Source organism: Hyla sarda, chromosome 5 (genome assembly GCF_029499605.1).
Source record: "Hyla sarda isolate aHylSar1 chromosome 5, aHylSar1.hap1, whole genome shotgun sequence".
NCBI lineage: Eukaryota > Metazoa > Chordata > Amphibia > Anura > Hylidae > Hyla > Hyla sarda.
The window spans coordinates 316,118,222-316,140,576 of record NC_079193.1 but is presented as its reverse complement, the minus strand read 5'-3'; the positions used below and the strand labels follow the sequence as shown (position 1 = coordinate 316,140,576).

The 22,355-nt window shown below is 43.2% G+C and overlaps 1 protein-coding gene across 1 annotated transcript in view; it reads left to right on the top strand.

Moving 5' to 3' along the window:
* LOC130274584 (uncharacterized) overlaps nucleotides 1-22,355 on the top strand; it is a 65,962-nt gene that overhangs the window by 27,032 nt on the left and 16,575 nt on the right. Inside the window, exons 5-7 of the mRNA XM_056523018.1 lie at nucleotides 5,221-5,335; nucleotides 12,616-12,800; nucleotides 16,613-16,767. Coding sequence (XP_056378993.1) covers nucleotides 5,221-5,335; nucleotides 12,616-12,800; nucleotides 16,613-16,767 — 455 coding nt within the window. The remainder of the gene's footprint in view (nucleotides 1-5,220; nucleotides 5,336-12,615; nucleotides 12,801-16,612; nucleotides 16,768-22,355) is intronic.

The following is a 22,355-nucleotide window of genomic DNA, read 5'->3' as shown; positions in this document are numbered from 1 at the left end:
TTACCAGAGTACCCCTTTAAAGCCTCACCACTGGAATAAATTGACCTTATTGCTTCAGAAAGTGTTTGCCTGGTTGCAACCTAAATATTGCCATATACCCAGTACATTCATTCTTTACCCCTTTATATGTGGTTATACATATAGTTGTACTGTATGGTGAAACTTTTGTGATGGTTTATTAAAGGGGTACTTTTTTTTTTATTTTTATTTTTTTTAATGAACCGGTGCCAGAAAGTTAAACAGATTTGTAAATGACTTCTATAAAAAAAAATCTTTACCCTTCCAGTACTTTTTAGCGGCTCTATGCTACAGAGGAAAGAGGAAATTCTTTTCTTTTTGAATTTCTTTTTTGTCTTGTCCACAGTGCTCTCTGCTGACACCTTTGTCCGGGTCAGGAACTGTCCAGCAGCATAGGTTTGCAATGCGGACTTTCTCCTGCTCTGGACAGTTCCTGACACGGACAGAGGTGTCAGCAGAGAGCACTGTGGACAAGACAAAAAAGAAATTCAAAAAGAAAAGAATTTCCTCTGTAGCATAGAGCCGCTAAAAAGTACTGGAAGGGTAAAGATTTTTTTTTATAGAAGTCATTTACAAATCTGTTTAACTTTCTGGCACCAGTTGATTAAAAAATAAAAATTTCCACCGGAGTACCCCTTTAATAAAAAATAAAAAAACTGTTTAAAAACACAGTCATATAATCCTTTACATAATGACTCTAAAACACTTGTCCACAGCCAGGGGCTATGCGTGGAAAGCAATACAAACCTGGGTGGCACTCAGCAGGAGGACCAAACACAATGCACAGTGTCTAATACAGTGTTGCCCAACCAGTGTGCCTCCAGCTGTTGCAAAACTACAACTCCCAGCATGCCCGGACAGCCAAAGGCTGTCCGGGCATGCTGGGAGTTGTAGTTTTGCAACAGCTGGAGGCACACTGATTGGGAAACACTGGTCTAATACCATGCTGCAAACATGAAAAGGTGGAAAGATGCATTAGATTAAAGGGGTATTCCAGGAAAAAAAACTTTTTTATATATATCAACTGGCTCCAGAAAGTTAATCAGATTTGTAAGTGACATCTATTAAAAAATCTTAATCCTTTCAGTTTCAGGATTTAGACAGAAAAGAACAACCTTGACTTCAGAAGCTCATACGTTCTGAAAGGATTAAGATTTTTTAATAGAAGTCATTTACAAATCTGTTTAACTTTCTGGAGCCAGTTGATACTTATAAAAAAAAGTTTTTTCCTGGATAACCCCTTTAATAAGTGGAGATGCAACATAAGAGCAGAAAGAGGGGCACAGTACTGTAGTGTCAGTAACTAGAAGTATAGGAAGGGTCGGCACTCGAGTTTTTGTTGTGGTGCGCGTGGACGGTAACAATGCAAATGGAAAAAGGAATCCCGGCACTCACGATATTCTTCTGCCAAACGTGATGTGTTTATTTACACAGTGCTAAATACAAAGGACGCGTTTCGGCCAAAGCCATATGTCAGTCTGAATAAGGCTTTGGCCAAAACGCGTCCTTTGTATTTAGCACTGTGTAAATAAACACATCACGTTTGGCAGAAGAATATCATGAGTGCCGGGATTCCTTTTTCTATCTGTAGTGTCAGTAATGCCTAGGTTAGGGCTTCATGGAGTCACCTACCTGTACATTCACCCACACTGGCAGCATAGGCACCAAGGGTTGCTGCAATAACAGTGTAATAGCCATCTTTTGTGTTGTTATGTCCCATGTATGATGCTAAAGGGCTCTCCTTTTGTTTGGATCATTGGGTGGGGTTTCTGATAATGAGGACTGGGGAACCCCTATATAGTTGCATGGTGCATTGTCTTGCAGGAAGTGTTTTATGCCATAAGGCAAACAGTTGCCTTGAGGTGATGAAGTTTGATGCCCCACTGTCCAGACATCCATCCAAAGGTGTTTAACCCCTTAAGGACTCAGCCCATTTTGGCCTTAAGGACTCAGACAATTTAATTTTTACGTTTTCATTTTTTCCTCCTCGCCTTCTAAAAATCATAACTCTTTTATATTTTCATCCACAGACTAGTATGAGGGCTTGTTTTTTGCGCGACCAGTTGTCCTTTGTAATGACATAACTCATTATATCATAAAATGTATGGCGCAACCAAAAAACACTATTTTTGTGGGGAAATTAAAACGAAAAACGCAATTTTGCTAATTTTGGAAGTTTTCGTTTTCACGCCGTACAATTTATGGTAAAAATGACATGTGTTCTTTATTCTGAGGGTCAATACGATTAAAATGATACCCATTATTACATACTTTTCTATTATTGTTGCGCTTAAAAAAAATCACAAACTTTTTAACCAAATTAGTACGTTTATAATCCCTTTATTTTGATGACCTCTAACTTTTTTATTTTTCCGTATAAGCGGCAGTATGGGGGCTCATTCTGTATTTTTTTTTATACCACATTTGCATATAAAAAAACTTTTAATACATTTTTTATAATTTTTTTTTAATAAAATGTATTAAAAAAGTAGGAATTTTGGACTTTTTTTTTTTCGTTCACGCCGTTTACCGTACGGGATCATTAACATTTTATTTTAATAGTTCGGACATTTACGCACGCGGCAATACCAAATATGTCTATAAAAAGATTTTTTTACGCTTTTTGGGGGTAAAATAGGAAAAAACGGACGTTTTACTTTTTTATTGGGGGAGGGGATTTTTCACTTTTTTTTTACTTTTACATTTTTTTACATTTTTTTTTACACTTGAATAGTCCCCATAGGGGACTATTCATAGCAATACCATGATTGCTAATACTGATCTGTTCTATGCTCGATCACAGACCAGAGCAGGAGACGCCGGGAGCCGGACGGAGGAAGGAGAGGGGACCTCCGTGCGGCGTTATGAATGATCGGATCCCCGCAGCAGCGCTGCGGGCGATCCGATCATTCATTCAAATCGCGCACTGCCGCAGATGCCGGGATCTGTATTGATCCCGGCACCTGAGGGGTTAATGGCGGACGCCCGCGAGATCGCGGGCGTCGGCCATTGCCGGCGGGTCCCTGGCTGCGGTCAGCAGCCGGGATCAGCCGCGCATGACACGGGCATCGCTCTGATGCCCGCCGTTATGCACAGGACGTAAATGTACGTCCTGTTGCGTTAAGTACCACCTTACCAGGACGTACATTTACGTCCTGCGTCCTTAAGGGGTTAAAGGGGTATTCCAGGAAAAAACTTTTTTATTTTTTATATATCAACTGGCTCCAGAAAGTTAAACAGATTTGTAAATTACTTCTATTAAAAAATCTTAATCCTTTCAATAATTATCAGCTGCTAAAGTTGAGTTGTTGTTTTCTGTCTGGTAACAGTGCTCTCTGCTGACATCTCTGCTTGTCTCGGGAACTGCACAGAGCAGAATAGGTTTGCTATGGGGATTTGCTTCTAAACTGGGCGGTTCCCGAGACAGGTGTCATCAGAGAGCACTTAGACAGAAAATAACAACTCAACTTCAGAAGCTCATAAGTACTGAAAGGATTTAAAAAAATTAATAGATGTAATTTACAAATCTGTTTAACTTTCTGGAGCCAGTTGATATATATATATATATATATATATATATATATATATATATATAAAAGTTTTTTCCTGGATAATCCCTTTAAGGGTCTGAGGTGGGCTAAGAGTACATTCTCTACACCACTCCACTATCTCCACCAGCCTGAACTGTAAAAGCCTGACAGAAAGAGTTAATCAGGATTAATCTGAACAGGCAATGGTTTTCCAATTTTGCACTTTTTTACCCCCTGGAGTCTTGCCTGTCTGTATCCATTAGAAAGCAATGGTCCTTGAACAGAGTGTATGGTGTTATAGCCCATTTGTGCTAAGGATCAACGAGTTGTTCATTCAGATTTGATGGCCCAAGTAAATAAGCAGAAATCTTGTAGATCGGCGCTCATTTATAGAGCCCATCACACAACTCAGGAGGGGAGGGCAACACAAACGATCGCTGCATCTCGCACAATCTCATGTTTGTGGGGTTTAAAGGGGAACTCCGCCCTTAGACATCTTATCCCCTATCCAAAGTATAGGGGATAAGATGTCTGATCGCGGGGGACCCCCATGATCTCCCTGCTGCACCTGGTGTTCATTTAGAGTGTCCTGTGCTGCGCCGGAGGCTTGTGATGTCACGGCCGCGCCCCGCTCATGACGTCACGGCCACGCCCCCTCAATGCAAGTCTATGGGAGGGGGCGTGATGGCCGTCACGCCCCCTCCCATAGGACTTGCATTGAGGCGGCGTGTCCGTGACATCACGAGCAGGCGTGGCCGTGACATCACAAGCCACTGCCCCGCATCACCAGTCATCTGGCACGGAGCGAAGTTTGCTGTGTGCACCAGATGTCTGGGGTGCCGCAGCCGAAATAACGAGGGTCCCCAGCGGCGGGATCCCCGCAATCAGACATCTTATCTCCTATCCTTTGGATAGGGGATAAGATGTCTAGGGGCGGAATACCCCTTTAAAGGACAGATCCTTATAGGCAAGCTTCCTAGTGCTCCTCATTTCCCAGAACCCAAAGAAGTTTACTGACTCTATCCTAAATCTTTGCACTTATTGTGGCTGGTCATGAAATATAGATCCATAGGCCGACATTTATCATTGTCTTTAGACTTTTTTTTTGTGTAAAAAAGGCACAAAAAAGGCTCAAGCAGGGTTTATTTGCACCTTTTGGTTTACACATTTCTGCTGATTTTGAGTTGCGATCCACTGATTTTGGCAATACACATGATATGGAAGGGTTTTATGAACTGCGCCTTTTTTGTGAAAAGGTGCAAAGTCACTGAAAAGTCTCTAAAACTACACCAGCCCAGACTAAGCTTAGCTTTTTGGTGTATGTGAAGAGAGAAATTTCAGAAAATTTGACCTGCACAAAATGTATCAAATGTGACCATTTAATAAAATAAAATAAAAAAAATAAGGTGTAGAAAAATGCTTCATATACACCTACAATGATAAATGCCGGCCATAGTCTCCAACCTGTGACGCTGCAGCTGCTGCATATGGCAGTGCATGCTAGGAGTTGTAGTTTTCCAACAGTTGGAGATCCGCAGGCTGGGTACCATTATTGGAAATGTAAAGTGGAATACACAATGCAATGGCAGTTGGAGGTTACATGAGGTACCCCGGATTGCATGGCCTCACCTTGCTGAATAACAGAGTATACATTGCCTTGTTTTCCCTCCAGGACTTGCAGTCTCAGATTAACACCTTGAAGGTGGAGCTGGGTATGAAAGAAGCCACTATCAATACAATGAAAGGAGAGGTGGAGTCCCAGCACAAGCACCTGCGGGACATCTCAGGTATTCCCATTATGCAGATTGAGTATTCTTTGTTTCTCCTTCTCTGTACCCTTCATAAATAGAGGGTGTGCCCTAAACATAATGGAAATAAGACACCAAATGTCTGGGGGACACAGGCCACCTGCCCTGTCTCAGCCGCTGTTATGGTGTTTCTGCAGACATAGAGAACAATGCGGTGTGATAAGGGCAGATCTCTGTAGGGAATCTGTGTCTGTGCCTTCAGCTTGGGTATTATACTCTATCTGTTCATTGTGTGTTTATCCTGTATAAGAATAGATGTGTAGATCAGCTCTCCCCGAAGTCCACAGAATGGAAGGGGAACGGGTTATCCCCAACTTAAATATGAAGATAGAAAAATTCCAGCTCGTTCATAGATCTAATAGGCGTCTTTATTCACACGAAGTTACATGGATCACAGGTACAGGACAGGATGTGACGCGTTTCGGTTGTGGTGCTGGCCTTACTCATACAAGTATACTGGATACACAAGCCCCTCATTTCTTAGGTTTTTGTAGGTCAGGGTTGAAAACGTATGATATCTTGTTCCTCTTATAGATTTTGACAGTCACAAGTAGGGATCGACCGATTATCGGTTCGGCCGATATTATCGGCCGATATTCACGATTTTGGACGTTATCGGTATCGGCAATTACCTTGCCGATAATTCGATAATGCACCGCCCCGTCTCCCCTCTTCAGCCCCCCCATAACACAACTCCCCTCTTCAGCCCCCCCTTATAACACGTCCTCCCTCTTCAGCCCCCCTTATAACACATTTCCCCTCTTCAGACCCCCCATAACACAACTCCCCTCTTCAGCCCCCCCTTATAACATGTCTCCCCTCTTCACCCCCCATAACACAACTCCGTGTTACCTTCAGCCCCCCTTATAACACGTCTCCCCTCTTTAGCCCCCCCTTTTAACATGTTTCCCCTCTTCAGCCTCCCCATAACACGTCTCCTCTCTTCAGCCCCCCCTTATAACATGTTTCCATTCTTCAGCCCCCTTATCACATTTCTCCCCTCTTCAGCCCCCCCGCTTTTAACACTTCTCCCCTCTTCAGCCCCCCATAACACGTCTCCCCTCTCCAGCCCCCCTCTTATAACACATCTCTCCTCCCCAGCCCCCCCTCCCCCCCTTATAGGAGGTCTACCCTCGCAGGACTTTTGGCTCCCCTCTCCCTTTCACATAACAGGCCCCGCTATTTTGCCTCAACCCCCCCCCCCCTTCCCTCCAGACAACAGCCTCACATATCCAGCCCCCCCTCCACATACAAGGAACATAAAAGGATCCCCCCACACACACACATAGCAGAACTTGCAACTCCCCCCCCCTACCCTCACACATAGCAGAACTCCCAGCTGCCCCCTCCTCTCACACATAGCAGAACTCCCAGCTCCCCCCCTCCCCTCACACATAACAGAACTCCCAGCTCCCCCCCCCTCCCCTCACACATAGCAGAATTCCCAGCTCCCCCCCTCCCCTTCCACATTACAGAACTCCTAGCTCCCCCCCTCCCCTCACACATGGCAGAACTCCCAGCTCCCCCCCCCCTCCCCTCACACATAACAGAACTCCCAGCCCCCCCCCCCCCCCCCTCACACATAACAGAACTCCCAGTAATAAGATCAGGTTCCTCTTACCCGGTGCAACACATCTTCCCCCGAGTAGCTTCTGTTCCTGTGTACCAGCAGGAGGTGGAGCAGAGAGGAGGCAAGAGAGGAGAGGCAGCCAAGAGTGTCCTGTCTGTACTGTGGGTCAGACTCTGTAGCCTCCGCTCACTGTGTGAACCTGTCGGTCGTCTCTGGACAGGAGAGAAGAGCAGAAGAGTTGTCTCATGGCAGCTACGGCTCTGCCTGTAAGTACCCAGCAGCAGCTCAGTGGGGGGATAACTTCATTATGGGTCCCCCAGCAGGAATTCTTGGGGGGGGGGGGGATCCATCCCCCCCGTCCCCCTGGTTCCTACGCCCCTGGTTGCTGGGTTTCCTAAACGCTTCCACTCACTAGTGATCGTGGAAAAATTAGGCATCCTATTAAAGTAGTACACAAGAAAAACCGATGTCCTGCACTCACCGTGTAGATTCTGGACCTTCAGCTCCCATCTCGGGCTGCTAATCTGGCATCGGAGACGAGGTAGCGCGGGGCGCTCAGAGGCCTCTGAGGGCCCCACACTACCTCGTCTCCGATACCATTTACTACCGTCTTTCATTGTTCTAGTACCACCGTTTTCTGAATATTTCTGGCTGGTTTCCCGCATACCTACTTTGTCCATCTAGTGGAGCTGTATAGCAAGGTACTGGTGCCACTAGTTCTTTCTGTGTTTGTTGCATCCTATTAAAGTACCACACCAGAATTCAGTGAGTTCTTTAGAACAACCCATTCTTTCACAAAGGTTTATAAAGGCAAACTGCATTGGTAGTTGCTGGATTTTATATACCTATGGACCAAATAAAACACCTGATTTGGACCGAAGAAAACACCTTTGTTTCACTACTTTTGTCTATATAATGTATCTGTGGGCCTTTGATGCCATGTAGTTACCCTTACATATTAGACTAGAGTTGATAAAAATTTACCATTTCAACCATAACAAACATTTTTAAGGTGAAATGAATGATTAGCCGATCTATTACAGACTATCATTGTTTAGACAGAATCTACCCTTGTTTGAAATTTCTATCCAGTAGTTAGATCAAGTACATTTTCTTCAGAACACTCTTTCCTTGAAAAAACATACCAGAAAGATTGTTCATCCCTCATCCAGTGTCATTTATCATGTATGGGCAGCCTAAACAACTGTAATGGCCAATCTGGAATAAAGTGTGAATGGCTTTGTCTGTGAAACGATCACTTACCTATTGTTCGTTCAATCATTCTTCAACTATCATCCTACCTCTATATAATGTTTATGGCTACATTTCATGGGTCAGAGCTCAGACTGAAGAATAAAAAATAAGTAAACATTAAAGTACAGTAAAGTTGTGACTATGTGATGGATACAAGAGGACAAGCGGATAGTCAAGCCACCAGTGGTATGGCAAGAAAGGGCTAAACAATACCACCTATCCTCCAAATACACTGAATTACCAAGTAAAACTCTAAACCTATTCCTTCTGCTGAATTATGACTCCCATTACAATGTGTGGTTATCAGGTAGTTGGCAGCATGCACATCCGGGCAGGGACATATGTCAAGTCTTCTACTGTAACTGCAAGGCTGAATTATTGAACCCAGCAATAACAATGACCTAGGTGAACAGCAGCCCCAACAACCTTCTTAAAAAGCTCTTGGGAAAATCCACACTGAAGTGTACACAAACAGCTACTGGTTATACAATACAACATATGACTAGTTTAAAATCTTATGGAAATCAGTGAGCCCGGCACTTGGAGCAAATCTTTCTATGAACTATAAAAAAAATAGTAAAATGACACTCGAGGCATCACGGCCACGCCCCCTCAATGCAAGTCTATGGGAGGGGGCCATGACATCATGAGCAGGGCGTGACCATGACATCACGAGCCTCCACCCAGCATCACCAGTCATCCGGCACAGAGCAAAGTTTGCTCCATGCCTCGGATGTTTGGGATGCTGTCAGGATCCGGGTACTGAGAGGATACTGGTGGTGGATCCTCTGTGTCAGTGGGGTGATGACGTGGGCCGTACCAGGGGAACGGAGTCTAAGGGGTTACTGGTATTCACCAGAGCCTGCCGCAAAGCGGGATGGACTTGCTGCGGCAGGTAACCCCCAGGTCGTTCCACCCGATAGCGACTCAACCCCGACTGACTGCTGAGATAGGCGCGGTACAAGGGATTAGGCAAGAGCAAGGTCGGACGTAGCAGAAGGTCAGGGCAGGCAGCAAGGATCGTAGTCAGGGGCAACGGCAGGAGGTCTGGAACACTGGCTTGGGACATACAAGGAACGCTTTCACTGGCACAATGGCAACAAGATCCGGCAATACAGGGAAGGGGAAGTGAGGTAATATAGACCAGTGCACAGGTGAAAACACTAATTTGGACCAGGCGCCAATTAGACCAATTGGACCAGGCGCCGGGACTGGACAGACGGAGGACAGGTCTGGTAAGCAGGCTGGGATGCGAACCGCGAGCGGGCTCGTCCCGCATCGCGGATCGCATCCCTGCTTGAGAGACTATCGCAGCGCTCCCGGTCAGCGGGTCTGACCGGGGCGCTGCGAGCAGGTAAACGCTGCGAGCGCTCCGGGGAGGAGCGAGGACCCGGAGCGCTCGGCGTAACAGATGCCTTTGGATAGGGGATAAGAAGTCTAGGGGCAGAGTACCCCTTTAAGTGTGGCAAGATTTGTTTTTCTAAAGGTAGCCGGACATACACATTAGATAGTAGTAGGTTGGTGGTTGAACAACAGTCGAATGAATGTCTGTCTGAAGAACAATCATTTTGCAGACACTGCCTACACACTTTAGTCCATGTTGGCTGTTACTGTTACAGACTGGCCATACATGATCAGTGACCTCGGTTGATAAACACTTGACCTTTCTGAAGACAGTATTTCCTGAAAGAATGCTCATGGACATACGATCTTATCAGAATACATTTTAACCTATCTACCAAAAACTTTCAACACAGTCAACTTTTTTACAGAAGATGATGTTCAATTGGCTAAAGCCATTGCTGAACACCAGCCTGTTTCAAAAAAGAAAAGGTTATCTCAGGATGGTGTATGGAGACTTAATAATTCTCTCTCCTCCAGAAGGAAAAGATAACCTGTTTCATACTTGCCAAAATAAGGTCTCCTGCAAAATGAAGAGTCACTCATCTATAGAAAGCGGTTATGGGGAGAAACATTGGGCTTCTCAGCTCATGGAGGAATCATTTTGGTTGATTTAAAAACAAATGACAGAATTATCCAAACACGGTTTACAAGGAGGAGCACATTGGACAGTGAGACCATTATAATGGAGCTGCCCAATAATGGAGCTTGGATACAAGAAGTCATGAAAAGCTTTTCATTCATAGTCGAAAAGTGTTTCATACTTAGTCTTGGAAGACAAAAGGCTCTTTATTAAAGTAAACATGTATTTCTAATGCAACATGAATCATAATCAAATCCCATTCTATACGCCTCACGAAAAGTCCTGATTCTTTTTGTGGAGATCCAGCTGGTGGGAAGTCTTTAAGGCAATTTTCCTACATAAAAAAAATTATGCAAAGTAACTCTTCTCCAGAAGGAAAAAAACTGTCTAGAGAAAACAAGTGTAACCACAGCATCCATATTCAATGTTCCATCTCTTTGGCAAGGTTCATACTAAGGAATTTCTTTCCGTTATTCCACTTCGAAATTCTAGTGCAAAAGTTTGAAATTTTGCTGCACAGTGCACACTGCAGAATTTAAGCTTCGGAGCTTACGCCACTAAAATTCCGCCTCCGAAAGAATGATCTTACTTATTCTTTCAGAAAAACACTCGCAAAATGCATTGCTGTCTATGGGGACTGCAATGCCTCCATAGTCCTAGTGCTGCTTTATTGGTCAAATGCAGTGTATTCAAGAAAACTGTCTCCTAATTGCCACCCAGAGATGGTTATCCTGTAAATCTATGTCCAACCCTTTAATGGGCACTCTCATAAAAACTCGATTTTTCCTATTGCGCTCCTTATGGCAGTGTCTCCCAACCAGGGTGCCTCCAGGTGTTGCAAAACTACAACTCCCAGAATGCCTGGATAGCCAAAGGAAGGCTGTCCAGGCATGCTGGGAGTTGTAGTTTTGCAATATCTGGAGGCACCCTGGTTGGGAAACACTGCCTTATGGTAAATAAAAAATCTTTCTAATGTACTTTGTTTAAAAAAATTAAGTTTTCTATGTTTTGTGTTTAAAAAAACTGCCTCTAGGTGTCTCCCTAATTCTCCAGAGCATATTTTCCCCCATCTTTTCAACAGACTTTGGACTCCTGCTGGCCTAGCAGCAATCCAAAATCAGGTAATGCAGCCTAGAATGCTGAGGGGGTGTGTTCAGCCTTATCCAATCATAGCTCATCTCACACACTGACCTGCTCTGGGCTGTGTGTAGCAGAGTGAGGGAGGAAGTTCTCCCCTGTATGGCTTCAGATGATGTCACACCTGCTGGGTAACGCCCCTTCTCAGTCTGGGAATCTAACTGAGACTGAGCAGAAAATACAGAGCAATATTAAGGTAGAAAACTAAACAATAATAAAAATAAAGGCAGGGGTGGTTTATCATGATGGGAGAAGTGAACTGGGAGGATTATAACATTTCTCAAGTTAATGAGAGGTACCCTCTAAAGGTAGCCATATTAGATAAATAAAAGTTTCCTTTTGAACAACCATTGAACAAACATTCATCTGATGTTTTTACAGATGCCGCCAGATTTCTGTGATAGTGTCTTATCCCTCCAAAAACAAAAGGATCGAACAGTCCAACATGCCCAAACCTACTCTCTCCCGACAATTGATGTCAGGAGGACCCCATACAGTCAGTTGGTTCCGCCAGAAGAGTCTAGTTGTCAATATTAGGGGAACTTCTGTCTTCAAGAGATTTTAAGGGTGCGTTCACACGCTTTTAATTTTTGCGGGTTTTCCCGCTGCGTATTTGAAAGTGGGCAGGCTCTTCTCGGCTGTCCGAAGCAGATTTTCCGCGGCAGAATTTTTCGCAGTGTAAATTCCTCCGTGGAAAATCTGCTGCGGACAGCCGAGAAGAGCCCGCCCCCTTTCAAATACGCAGCGGAAAACCGAAAAAAAGAGTGTGAACACACCCTAACCATGTTTGTCCTCCCTGTATCATGAGTTTGTAGAAAACAAAATAGTTGAAATTATTGTACATTTTTGAGGACAGTTTTTGTATATACAGCAGGGAAGGAATGAGAGGCGCTCTGTAGGTCTTCTCTGCTTCGCTCAATCCTCTTTCCCTTCAAGTCCTCTTTTGTTTCTAGGAAATATCATAAATCATGAACTATTGTCGATACCTCACTCAGTTCTTGGGCTTCCTGTTGAGAACTATTCCCCCACAATCGCCTACGACAGCTTCTCCCGCTGCTTCTACCCTAGATGGCTGTTTAGTCTAGGTGTCATTGCTTTGTCAGATCATTTTCAGAATGTTTTAATGTTATACTTTGTTGGGCTTATTGAACAGCAAGAGGTCACAATTGTTAGAAAGTATACTGAAGCGGATTAGCATAAAAGTGTGTATTCTCCCACAATAAGGTGGAGAATTTATGGTGCACGGTGATATTTTATTATGCAAGGTCCACAAGTGTCAGGTAAATACATTTCAGCTTTGTCTTTATCTATGAGATGCCAACGCGAGAGAGAAGAGTGTCCTGGTGGAGAGTGTGACACAACTAAAGAAGCTGGCAGATGTTTCTGTACAAGATCTCGTCCATAAAGAAGAGGAACAGAAGAGCATTCTTTATCAACTGCACAGCGCCATTCATAGTGTGAAGGAGAAAGACCGAGACCTCCGCCTCCTGAAAACACAAGTAATAATGTCTGCTTCCTTACAATAGCACAATGATCTATTCTGAGTCAGGCCAGGACAATTCTCAGCACTTATAAACAGCCAGGGCCTGGGAGGACTCAAGACATGATACAAACCAAAATATTTGTTAATATTTTGAAGATCTATCACATCGACCTCTACTTTTAGGGTAGGGTCACAAGTGCCGTATTCTGCTGCGTATTTGCTGCTGCGTGTACGCAGCAGCAAATACGCAGCAGAATACGGCACTTGTGACCCTACCCTTGGAGTACATTCACTTAGTTACATAGATATCTGCAGCATCTGCCCTTATTGTAGACTTTAGATATTTGTCAGTGGAACCCAAACAATCCATTCAGAAAGTTTTCAGACCCTTTCACTTTTTTTCACATCTTGTTATGTTGCAGCCCTGTACCCCGTAAAGAGAATGTAAAAACAAAAGCAAATTGATTAAAAAGGAAAAACAAAAATTTACCATGGACATAAGTATTCAGACCCTTTGCTATGACTCTCGGAATATAGCTCTGAGGGTTTCCTAATTCTTTTGATAATCTTTGAGATGTTTCTACACCTTGTTAAGAGTCGCTTGTGGTAAATTCAGACTGTTACAAACAAGATTCTCTGATCTAATGAAACCAAAATTTAAAGGAGTTATCCAGGAAAAAACTTTTTTATATATATATATATATATATATATATATATATATATATATATATATATATATCAATTGGCTCCAGAAAGTTAAACAGATTTGTAAATTACTTCTATTAAAAAATCTTAATCCTTTCAGTACTTTTGAGCTACTGAAGTTGAGTTGTTGTTTTCTGTCAAAGTGCTCTCTGATGACACGTATCTCGGGAACTGTCCAGAGTAGAAGCAAATCCCCATAGCAAACCTATTCTGCTCTGTGCAGTTCCTGAGACAAGCAGAGATGTCAGCAGAGAGCACTGTTGCCAGACAGAAAACAACAACTCAACTTTAGCAACTGATAATTATTGAAAGGATTAAGATTTTTTAATAGAAGTCATTTACAAATCTGTTTAACTTTCTGGAGCCAGTTGATATAAAAAAAAAAATTTCTTCCTGGAATACCCCTTTAACTCAATTCTAATCATTATGTCTGGCGGAAACCAGGCGCTGCTCATTACCTGCCCAATACCCTCCCTACAGTGAAGCTTGGTGGTGACAGTATCATGCTGTGGTGGTGTTTTACAGCTGTTGGGACAGGGAAACTTGTCAGGGTTGAGGTAAAGCTGAATGGAGCAAATAGCACATATTCTTAATGAAAACCTTCCAAGATTGCTCCGGACCTCAGACTGAGCCCTCAACTTCCAACAAGACAATGAACCTAAGCCAAGACAACACAGGAATGGCTAAGGGGCAACTCTGTGAATGCCCTTTAGTGGCCCAGACAGAGCCCTGGCTTGAACCCAATAGAACATCTCTGGAGAGACCTGACATTGGCTTCCATAGACGGTCCCCATCCAACCTGACAGAGCTTGGGAGGATCTGTAGAAAAAGAAAGACAGAAAATCCTCAAATCCAGGTATAAACCTGGTGGCCTCATCCCCAAAAAGACTGGAGGCTGCAATCACTGCCAAATGGGCTTCAGCTAAAAGGTCTGAATACTTCTGACAATGGAATTTTTTAATATCTTTTCTATTTCATAAATTAACAAAGATTTCTAAAATTTAGCTTTCTCTTTGTTGGGGTATGGAGTGCAGAATGATAGGGGGGCCCTTTTTTTTTTTGAACACCAGTTTGCAACAAAATGTGCAAAAAAAAAAGGGAAAAAGTCTAAAGACTTTACGAATGTATTGTACATTTGAAATTCCTTATCTAGTCCCTGAAGAGAGGAGAATGTATTTTCCTGGTAATTACCCCATATTGCCCATCTGTACACTTCTTGCAATGTTTAGGCAATGCAATCTTTAGCTAGTAGTCACATATGTCTCTAAATGTCCTCACTGTGGTCTTTGTTTTTTAAGTTTAGGTAAAAATTCAATTAACAATAATAGAGTTTATGGGACTCTAAAGGGGGTGTCTGGTGCCACAAAATTAGCAGTGTGGGCTCCGGCTGGCATGAAATTTAATTAATAGTTATACTCTTGCTGCTTTCATTTTTTACACTGTAGCCGTGACCCTCCATGACAGAGCAAGGATGTGGTAGGGCATTGGGGCAGACGCAGCAAGGGATCGGGGCAAGTAAGCATAACTTTTTTCCAATTTTACAAAGAGACCCCAGTGAATTTACTTAGATGCCCGAATTTAATACTATATTATTTAAAGGTCTGGCACTTTTAAAGGAGTAGTCCAGTCCTACTACAGAGAATAAGTGACAGATCGGGGGGGAGATTGCAGGGGGTCCCAGCGGTCAGACCCCCGTGATCTGATACTTATCCCCTATCCTGTGGATAGGTGATACATTTTTATAGTCTTGATAACTATTTTGTTTATGATAACTACCATATTATTTATAGGTCCAGCCTTCTGTACTGATTCATTTCTTAAAGGGGTACTCCGGTGGAAAACATTTTTTTTAAATCAACTGGTACCAGATTTGTAAATGACTTCTATTAAAAAATATTTACCCTTCCAATACTTATTAGCAGCTGGATGCTACAGAGAAAATTATTTTCTTTTTTAATTTCTTTTTTGTCTTGTCCACAGTGCTCTCTGCTGACACCTGATGCCCCTATCAGGAACTGTCCAGAGCAGGAGAAAATCCCCATTGCAAAACTATGCTGCTCTGGACAGTTCCTGACACGGACAGAGGTCTCAGCAGAGAGCACTGTGGACAAAACAAAAAAGAAATTCAAAAAGAAAAGAATTTCTTCTTTAGCATACAGCTGCTAATAAGTACTGAAAGGATTGAGATTTTTAAATAGAAGTGATTTACAAATCTGTTTAACTTTCTGGCACCAGTTAATTAAAAAAAAAATAGTACCCCTTTAATATATCTCATTGGTCCTTCCATGTAATCATTCATTGCTGAGACCTAAAAACTGTACTCCATAGATTACAGTATTGACATAGTTGTACCACTCCTCATAGCAGGCCTATGTTGCCATTGAATCCCAGCCTATCATAACAAACTATATCTGACCCATAGCATGTGTGCAAGCACTTTTAAAGGGGTACTCTGGTGAAAACCTTTTTTCTTTTAAATCAACTGGTGGCAGAAAGTTAAACATATTTGTAAATTACTTCTATTAAAAAATCTTAATCCTTCCAGTACTTATTAGCTGCTGAATGCTGCAGAGGAAATTCCTTTCTTTTTGGAACACTGATGACATCACGAGCACAGTGCTATCTGCTGAGATCTCTGTCCATTTTAGCAACCATGCATAGCAGATGTATGCTAAGGGCAGCATGGTGGCTCAGTGGTTAGCACTGCTGCCTTGCAGTGCTGGGGACTTGGGTTCAAATCCCACTAAGGACAACAATAAATAAAGCGTTATTATTATTATTATAATAACGTCAGCAGAGAGAACTGTGCTCGTGATGTCATCAGAGAGCATTTCAAAAAGAAAAGAATTTCCTCTTTAGTATTCAGCAGCTAATAAGTACAGGAAGGATTAAAAAATTTTAATAGAAGTAATTTACAAATATGTTTAACTTTCTGCCACCAGTTGATTTAAAAGAAAAAAGGTTTTCACCGGAGTACTCCTTTAAAGCTATTTTCTATAACTTTTCACATTTAACCCCCTTATCCAAACACAATAGAAACAAGCCACATTCCAGTCCTAATTTGTCAAAACCATTCCAGTTTTTATCGTGTAGCATTCAACATTTCCATTATTTTATGTCAGCTTCAGGAACAAATAAAGCAGCAGGAAGCTGTGGAAGAACAGTTGTCGGAGAAGAGATCAGAACACCTGTCATTACAGGCTGCCGTACATCAACTAGAGGAGCAGTATTTGACCACTGCTCAATCTGTTCAGGAGCGGATTGTGTCTGAGCTTCGGTATGTTATAAATCTTATAGCATTTATGTTTTTTTGGTGTACGTTCACCCGTGCATATTTTCTGCTGCAGATTTGCTTCTGCAAATTTTGCTGCCCACTGACTTCAATGGGTAGTAAAATCTGCTAAAGCAGAACTGCAGCGCAAAATATGCATGGGTGAACGTACCCTAAGGGTCTATTCACACCTACAGTATCCTGCGCATATTTGATGCATGCTAACTCATTTCGCTTATATTAAACTCTGCAGCTTCAAATCCTGAACATCAAATATTCACAGGATACTGTACGTTTGAATACACCCTCTAGGCTAAATGTATTGATGATCTATTCTCAGAATAGGTCATCAATATCAGATTAGTGGCACCCTGCCAATGAGCCATGGCACTTGCATACACAGACAATAGAGTCGTATGCAGACGGCTCCATACATTTTGTAGTGGCCATGCTGTGTTACCGTCACTCAGCTTTCCGTAAACTGCAGTAACCTAGTACGGCCACTACACAGTGTACGGAGCCGTCTGCTTATGGGTCTGTTCTCTGTGCATGTGGCTGCCAAGGTTCTGGCAAACAGCTAATCCAGGGTTTGCTGTGAGTTGTAGTTTTCCAGCAGCTGCAGGCACCTGTGCTGGGAAGCACTGAGATAATCAGTGAGGTGCCAGCAGTCAGCACCTTATTGATCTGATATTGATGAGGATAGGACGTCAATACATTTAGCCCAGAAATCCCCTATAAAAGTATAGGGCCCTATAGCAACACTCCAGAGAGTACAGCTAAATGTAGTATTTCTTTATTTAATTTAATGTCCATTATTAAAGGGGTATTTCAGGGAACTGAACTTATCAGACACTTATTTCCCATCCACAGGATAGGGGATATGTGTCTGATCGCAGGGAGTCTGAACGCTGGGACCCCCCAAAATCTCCTGGCTACTAAAGCATCCTCAGTTACTTGCTTACATGTCCTCTCTCCAGCTCCCACCTTCCTGGACAGATGGCCTACTCTCTGTGGCTCGTAATTGGGACACTGCTGCGGCTCGTAATTGGGACACTGCTGCGGCTTGACCATTACTTTCGTCTGTCCAGGAAGGTGCGGGCCAGAGCACGCCCCATACGGGGCATCTTTGGGGGTCCCAGCAGTCGGATCAGACATCTATACCCATTCCTATTGATGAGGATAAGTGTCTAAAAAGTTCAGTTCCCTGGACTACCCTTTAAGATTTGGAAGTAAAAATGTTTGTACTGAGTAATTCCAAAATATAACCTTTTTTTCTTCTTTGCTTTGTCTTGATAAATGACATAATTCTGGCTGCATGTATCCATCACTAGGGGGATTAACTGCATACAGATCTAGACTGTACAGCTAGTATCTGAACTTAAAGTCTGTCCGGTGAAAAACTATATTTTTAAAATCAACTGGTGCCATAACAATAAACAGATTTGTAAATTACTTTTATTTAAAAATCTTAGTCCTTTCAGTACTTATCAGCTGCTGTATACTGCAGAATAAGTAACTACATTTTCTTTTTACATTTCTTTTCTGTCTGACCACAGTGCTCTCTGCTGACACCTCTGTCTGTCTCAGGAACTGTCCAAAACAGGAGAGATTTGCTATGGGGATTTGCTCCTGCTCTGAACAGTTCCTGACATGGACAGAGGTGTCAGCAGAGAACACTGTGGTTAGACAGAAAATAAATTTAAAAAGAAAAGAGCTTCCTCCAGAGCAGTGGTCTTCAACCGGCGGACCTCCAGATATTGCAAAACTACAACTCCCAGCATGCCCGGACAGCCATCGGCTGTCCGGGCATGCTGGGAGTTGTAGTTTTGAAACATCTGGAGGTCCGCAGGTTGAAGACCACTGCTCTAGAGCATACAGCAGCTGATAAGTACTTGAAGGATTAAGATTTTTAAATAGAAGTAATTTACAGATCTGTTTAACATTCTGGCATCAGTTGATTTAAAAAAAAAATTTATAATAATAATATTTCACCAGAGTACCCCTTTAAAGGCCTCATAACTCCAACAGCACTTATCCCCTACCCACTAGCAATCTCAAGAACGGGAGTCCCAATTGTTTCGGTGGGGGCAAGTGTGTGGGTACTGCCGCTTAATTCATTGTCCTTGGCACTGCTGGAGATAGCTGAGTGCTGTATTTGGCATCTCTGGCAGTCCTATAAACAGTGAATGGAGTTGAAGTGTGAATGTGTGATTGTTGCTCCATTCATATGAGGACTCAGAACCCCCCCATTCTTGGGATTGCTAGGTCCCGGCAGTTAGACCCCCTATTTTGACGAGAGGGGATAAATTGTTGTTGGTGGGGCAACCCCATTAGGAGAGCTGTATAAATCTGTACCGCATAAGCTAATCCTAATGCAAGAAGATGCTATGTCAGCAGAAAGTAGAGAGAGCGGGTCAGTGCTGGGCCTGCTCTATAGATGGGACACATAACAGTTGCCTGCTATAAGAAATGTGAATGTCCAGCGCAATGTAGATCCAACGTAGCAGTTTATTGATAAAAACCTCAGTACATGGACATAGCGGGCACAGGTTGTTACGCCGAGCGCTCCGGGTCCCTGCTCCTCCCCGGAGCGCTCGCGGCGTTCACCTCCGTGCAGCGCCCCGGTTTGACCCGCTGACCGGGAGCGCTGCACTAGTGTCACCGGCGGGCATGGGATCCACGTAGCGGGACTCGCCCGTCCGCGGCTCGCATCCCAATCTCCTCACCTGCCCCGTCCTCAGTCTGCTCAGTCCCGGCACGCACGGCCCCGCTCCCTAGGGCGCGAGCGCGCCGGCTCTCTGTGATTTAAAGGCGCAGTGCGCCATTGATTGGCGCCTGGCCCAATCAGTACCTGCACCTGTGCCTTCCTCATATAAACCCACTTCCCCTTCCTGTCCCTGCTGGATCTTGTTGCTTAGTGCCAGTGAAAGCGTTTTGTGTGGTCCCAAGCCAGTGTTCCAGACCCTCTGCTGTTGCCCCTGACTACGACCCTTGCTGCCTGCCCTGACCTGACCTTCTGCTACGTCCGACCTTGCTCTTGCCTTGTCCCTTGTACCGCGCCTATCTTAGCCGTCAGCTGGGGTTGAGTCGATATCGGGTGGAACGACCTGGGGGTTACCTGCCGCTGCAAGTCCATCCCGCTTTGCGGCGGGCTCTGGTGAAAACCAGTAACCCCTTAGACTCCGTTCCCCTGGTACGGCCCACGTCATCACCCCACTGACACAGAGGATCCACCACCAGTGTCCTCGCTGCATACCTGTCCGGATACTGACACAGGTCACGCGTTTCGTCCCACCTAATGAGCCTTAGTCATAATATGGTATGACTAAGGCTCATTAGGTGGGCCGAAATGCGTCACCTGTGCCCGCTATGTCCATGTACTGAGGTTTTTATCAATTAACTGCTACGTTGGATCTACATTGCGCTGGACATTCACATTTCTTCAAGTTCCTGTTTCTGGCAATGCCCGTGCCAGTCCGGGCGCATTGGCGTTAGAGGTGAAGAGGTGGGATCACACTGCTATAGTTGCATGCTATACTCCTATAAATTTCTTATTATAGACGCCATTCTGGCACAGTAATACACAAATAGTCACTCATGTGGTGTTCATGAATAGCATCAATGTAAATGAGATCCAGTGATTTCTTTTACATATGATTGGGTAAAGGCCTATTTCTGTGGAGCAGCTTTACCCCAGGCTGATAAACAACTAACAGTGTCTTAATCATTATCATAGTAATGGCGCTATTTACACATAACAAGGGGCTGTAACAATAGGGGCAGCTTCTTTGGAGGCCAGTTATTGTTCACACCCTAAGATTACTTCTCAGTTCATGCGCCCGGTATTTATCAGTCTGCTCATGGTTCAGATGACATGGCTATAAATACTCTGTGGTATCGTTTTTCTTTGCCGGATGCTTTTGTATGGAATAATGCAATTTGCTGCAATATTCTATACAGAATAGTGATAGTGACTGTACTACCTGATGGCAGCTAGAAATATAACCCTTTGGGTCTCTTTTAGCTCCATTGGGTAATTTTGGGGCCTGTGGGTATGCTGGGAGTCATACACAAGTGGTACTATAGCATTCTTAGGCCATGCTCACACAGCTGAAAATAGGCGTAATGTCCTATGGAAAATATGAGCAGAAATTCTGCACATTTACTTGATTTGGACCGCTCAGAAATGCGCTGTCCCCATGGATGCCGGGATCGATGTTTCTGCTGTGGAAATTCTGCTGTGTGCACAGTAAAATTAATGGACAATCCATAGAGAATAAAAGTCGGCAACTCACCAGTCTTCTTAAATTTTATTGATACTCACATCAATGGTTACAGGAGCGGGATTGTGTACAGTAGCCGTTTCACAAAGGTTAGTGCTTCATCTGGCCTAGGCCAGATGAAGCACTAACCTGTGCGAAACGGCTACCGTTGCCTGCTGTACCCCCCGTACACTATCCCGCTCCTGTAACCATTGATGTGAGTATCAATAAAATTTAAGAAGAAGACTGGTGAGTTGCCGACTTTTATTCTCTTTGGATTGTGCATTTGGAACTGTATACCATTAAGCCAGAGCACCACCTACTTATGTTCACAAGCCTCTATTCTTCACTTTTTAACAGTCCATAGTGGTCTCTATATATTCCCCTGAAGTAGCCAGACCCTATTCCCTTTTCTACTGTGTTTTTGTCAAATTAATGGGACTCTGCTGCAGCACAATTTCCAAGCAGAATATTCCTGCAGAATTCCACTCGGAAATTCCGCCATGTGATCTTGCATCATGATTCTTACATCTGTAAGTTCTTACTATTCTTTCCTTGAAAATCATATAGAATGGTATAGCTAGATGTTTCCATTGTCTGTTAACAAATCGTATCCAACACTTGTACTCATTCTGGTCCATTAATTTTTTTTTTTCTGCTCAATTATTTGATAAATTTACTATTGTTTCCCTATCTGGATTTTTCTCTTTTTTTTTTATGTATTTCTTTTATTTACATTGCGATTTAATAAAACCATTAACTGAAAAATTATAATACAAAAACCCCACAGGAATTTTCCTTACCTACACTGGAGAATTTTGTCTGACCACTTTAAGGTTTGTGGCAAAAAATAATAAGGCTAAGTCCACACATTGTGAAATGAAAACAAAAATACTGCAGTAAAATAGATATAAAAAGCGTCTCTGCGCCCGCTCCCGCTATATGAAGCGCGTTCAGGAGATGAGGGTCCTAATCAGCTGGTATGATGGCCGGAGGGTCCCTAACTGCCTTTTTGCCATCAAATTGGCGCTCTAAGAATACAGGCAGCTTCATCAGCCTGTATAAGTGGAACACCGCTAACACTAATCTATGCTGTGCTATTGCATAACATTGTTCAGTGTTTGCAATTGAGAGATTGCAAGTAAGAATCTCCAATGGGGACTAAAAAGGTGAATGAAATAAAGAAAAAGTGTTAAATGTGAATAAGCCCATCCCCTAATAAAAGTGTAAATCACCCACTGAATAAATAAAATAAACATGAATAAATAAAAATTGGCATTGCAGAAATGTCTGATTTATTAAAATAAAGGTGAATTGGGTAAATCTAAAAAA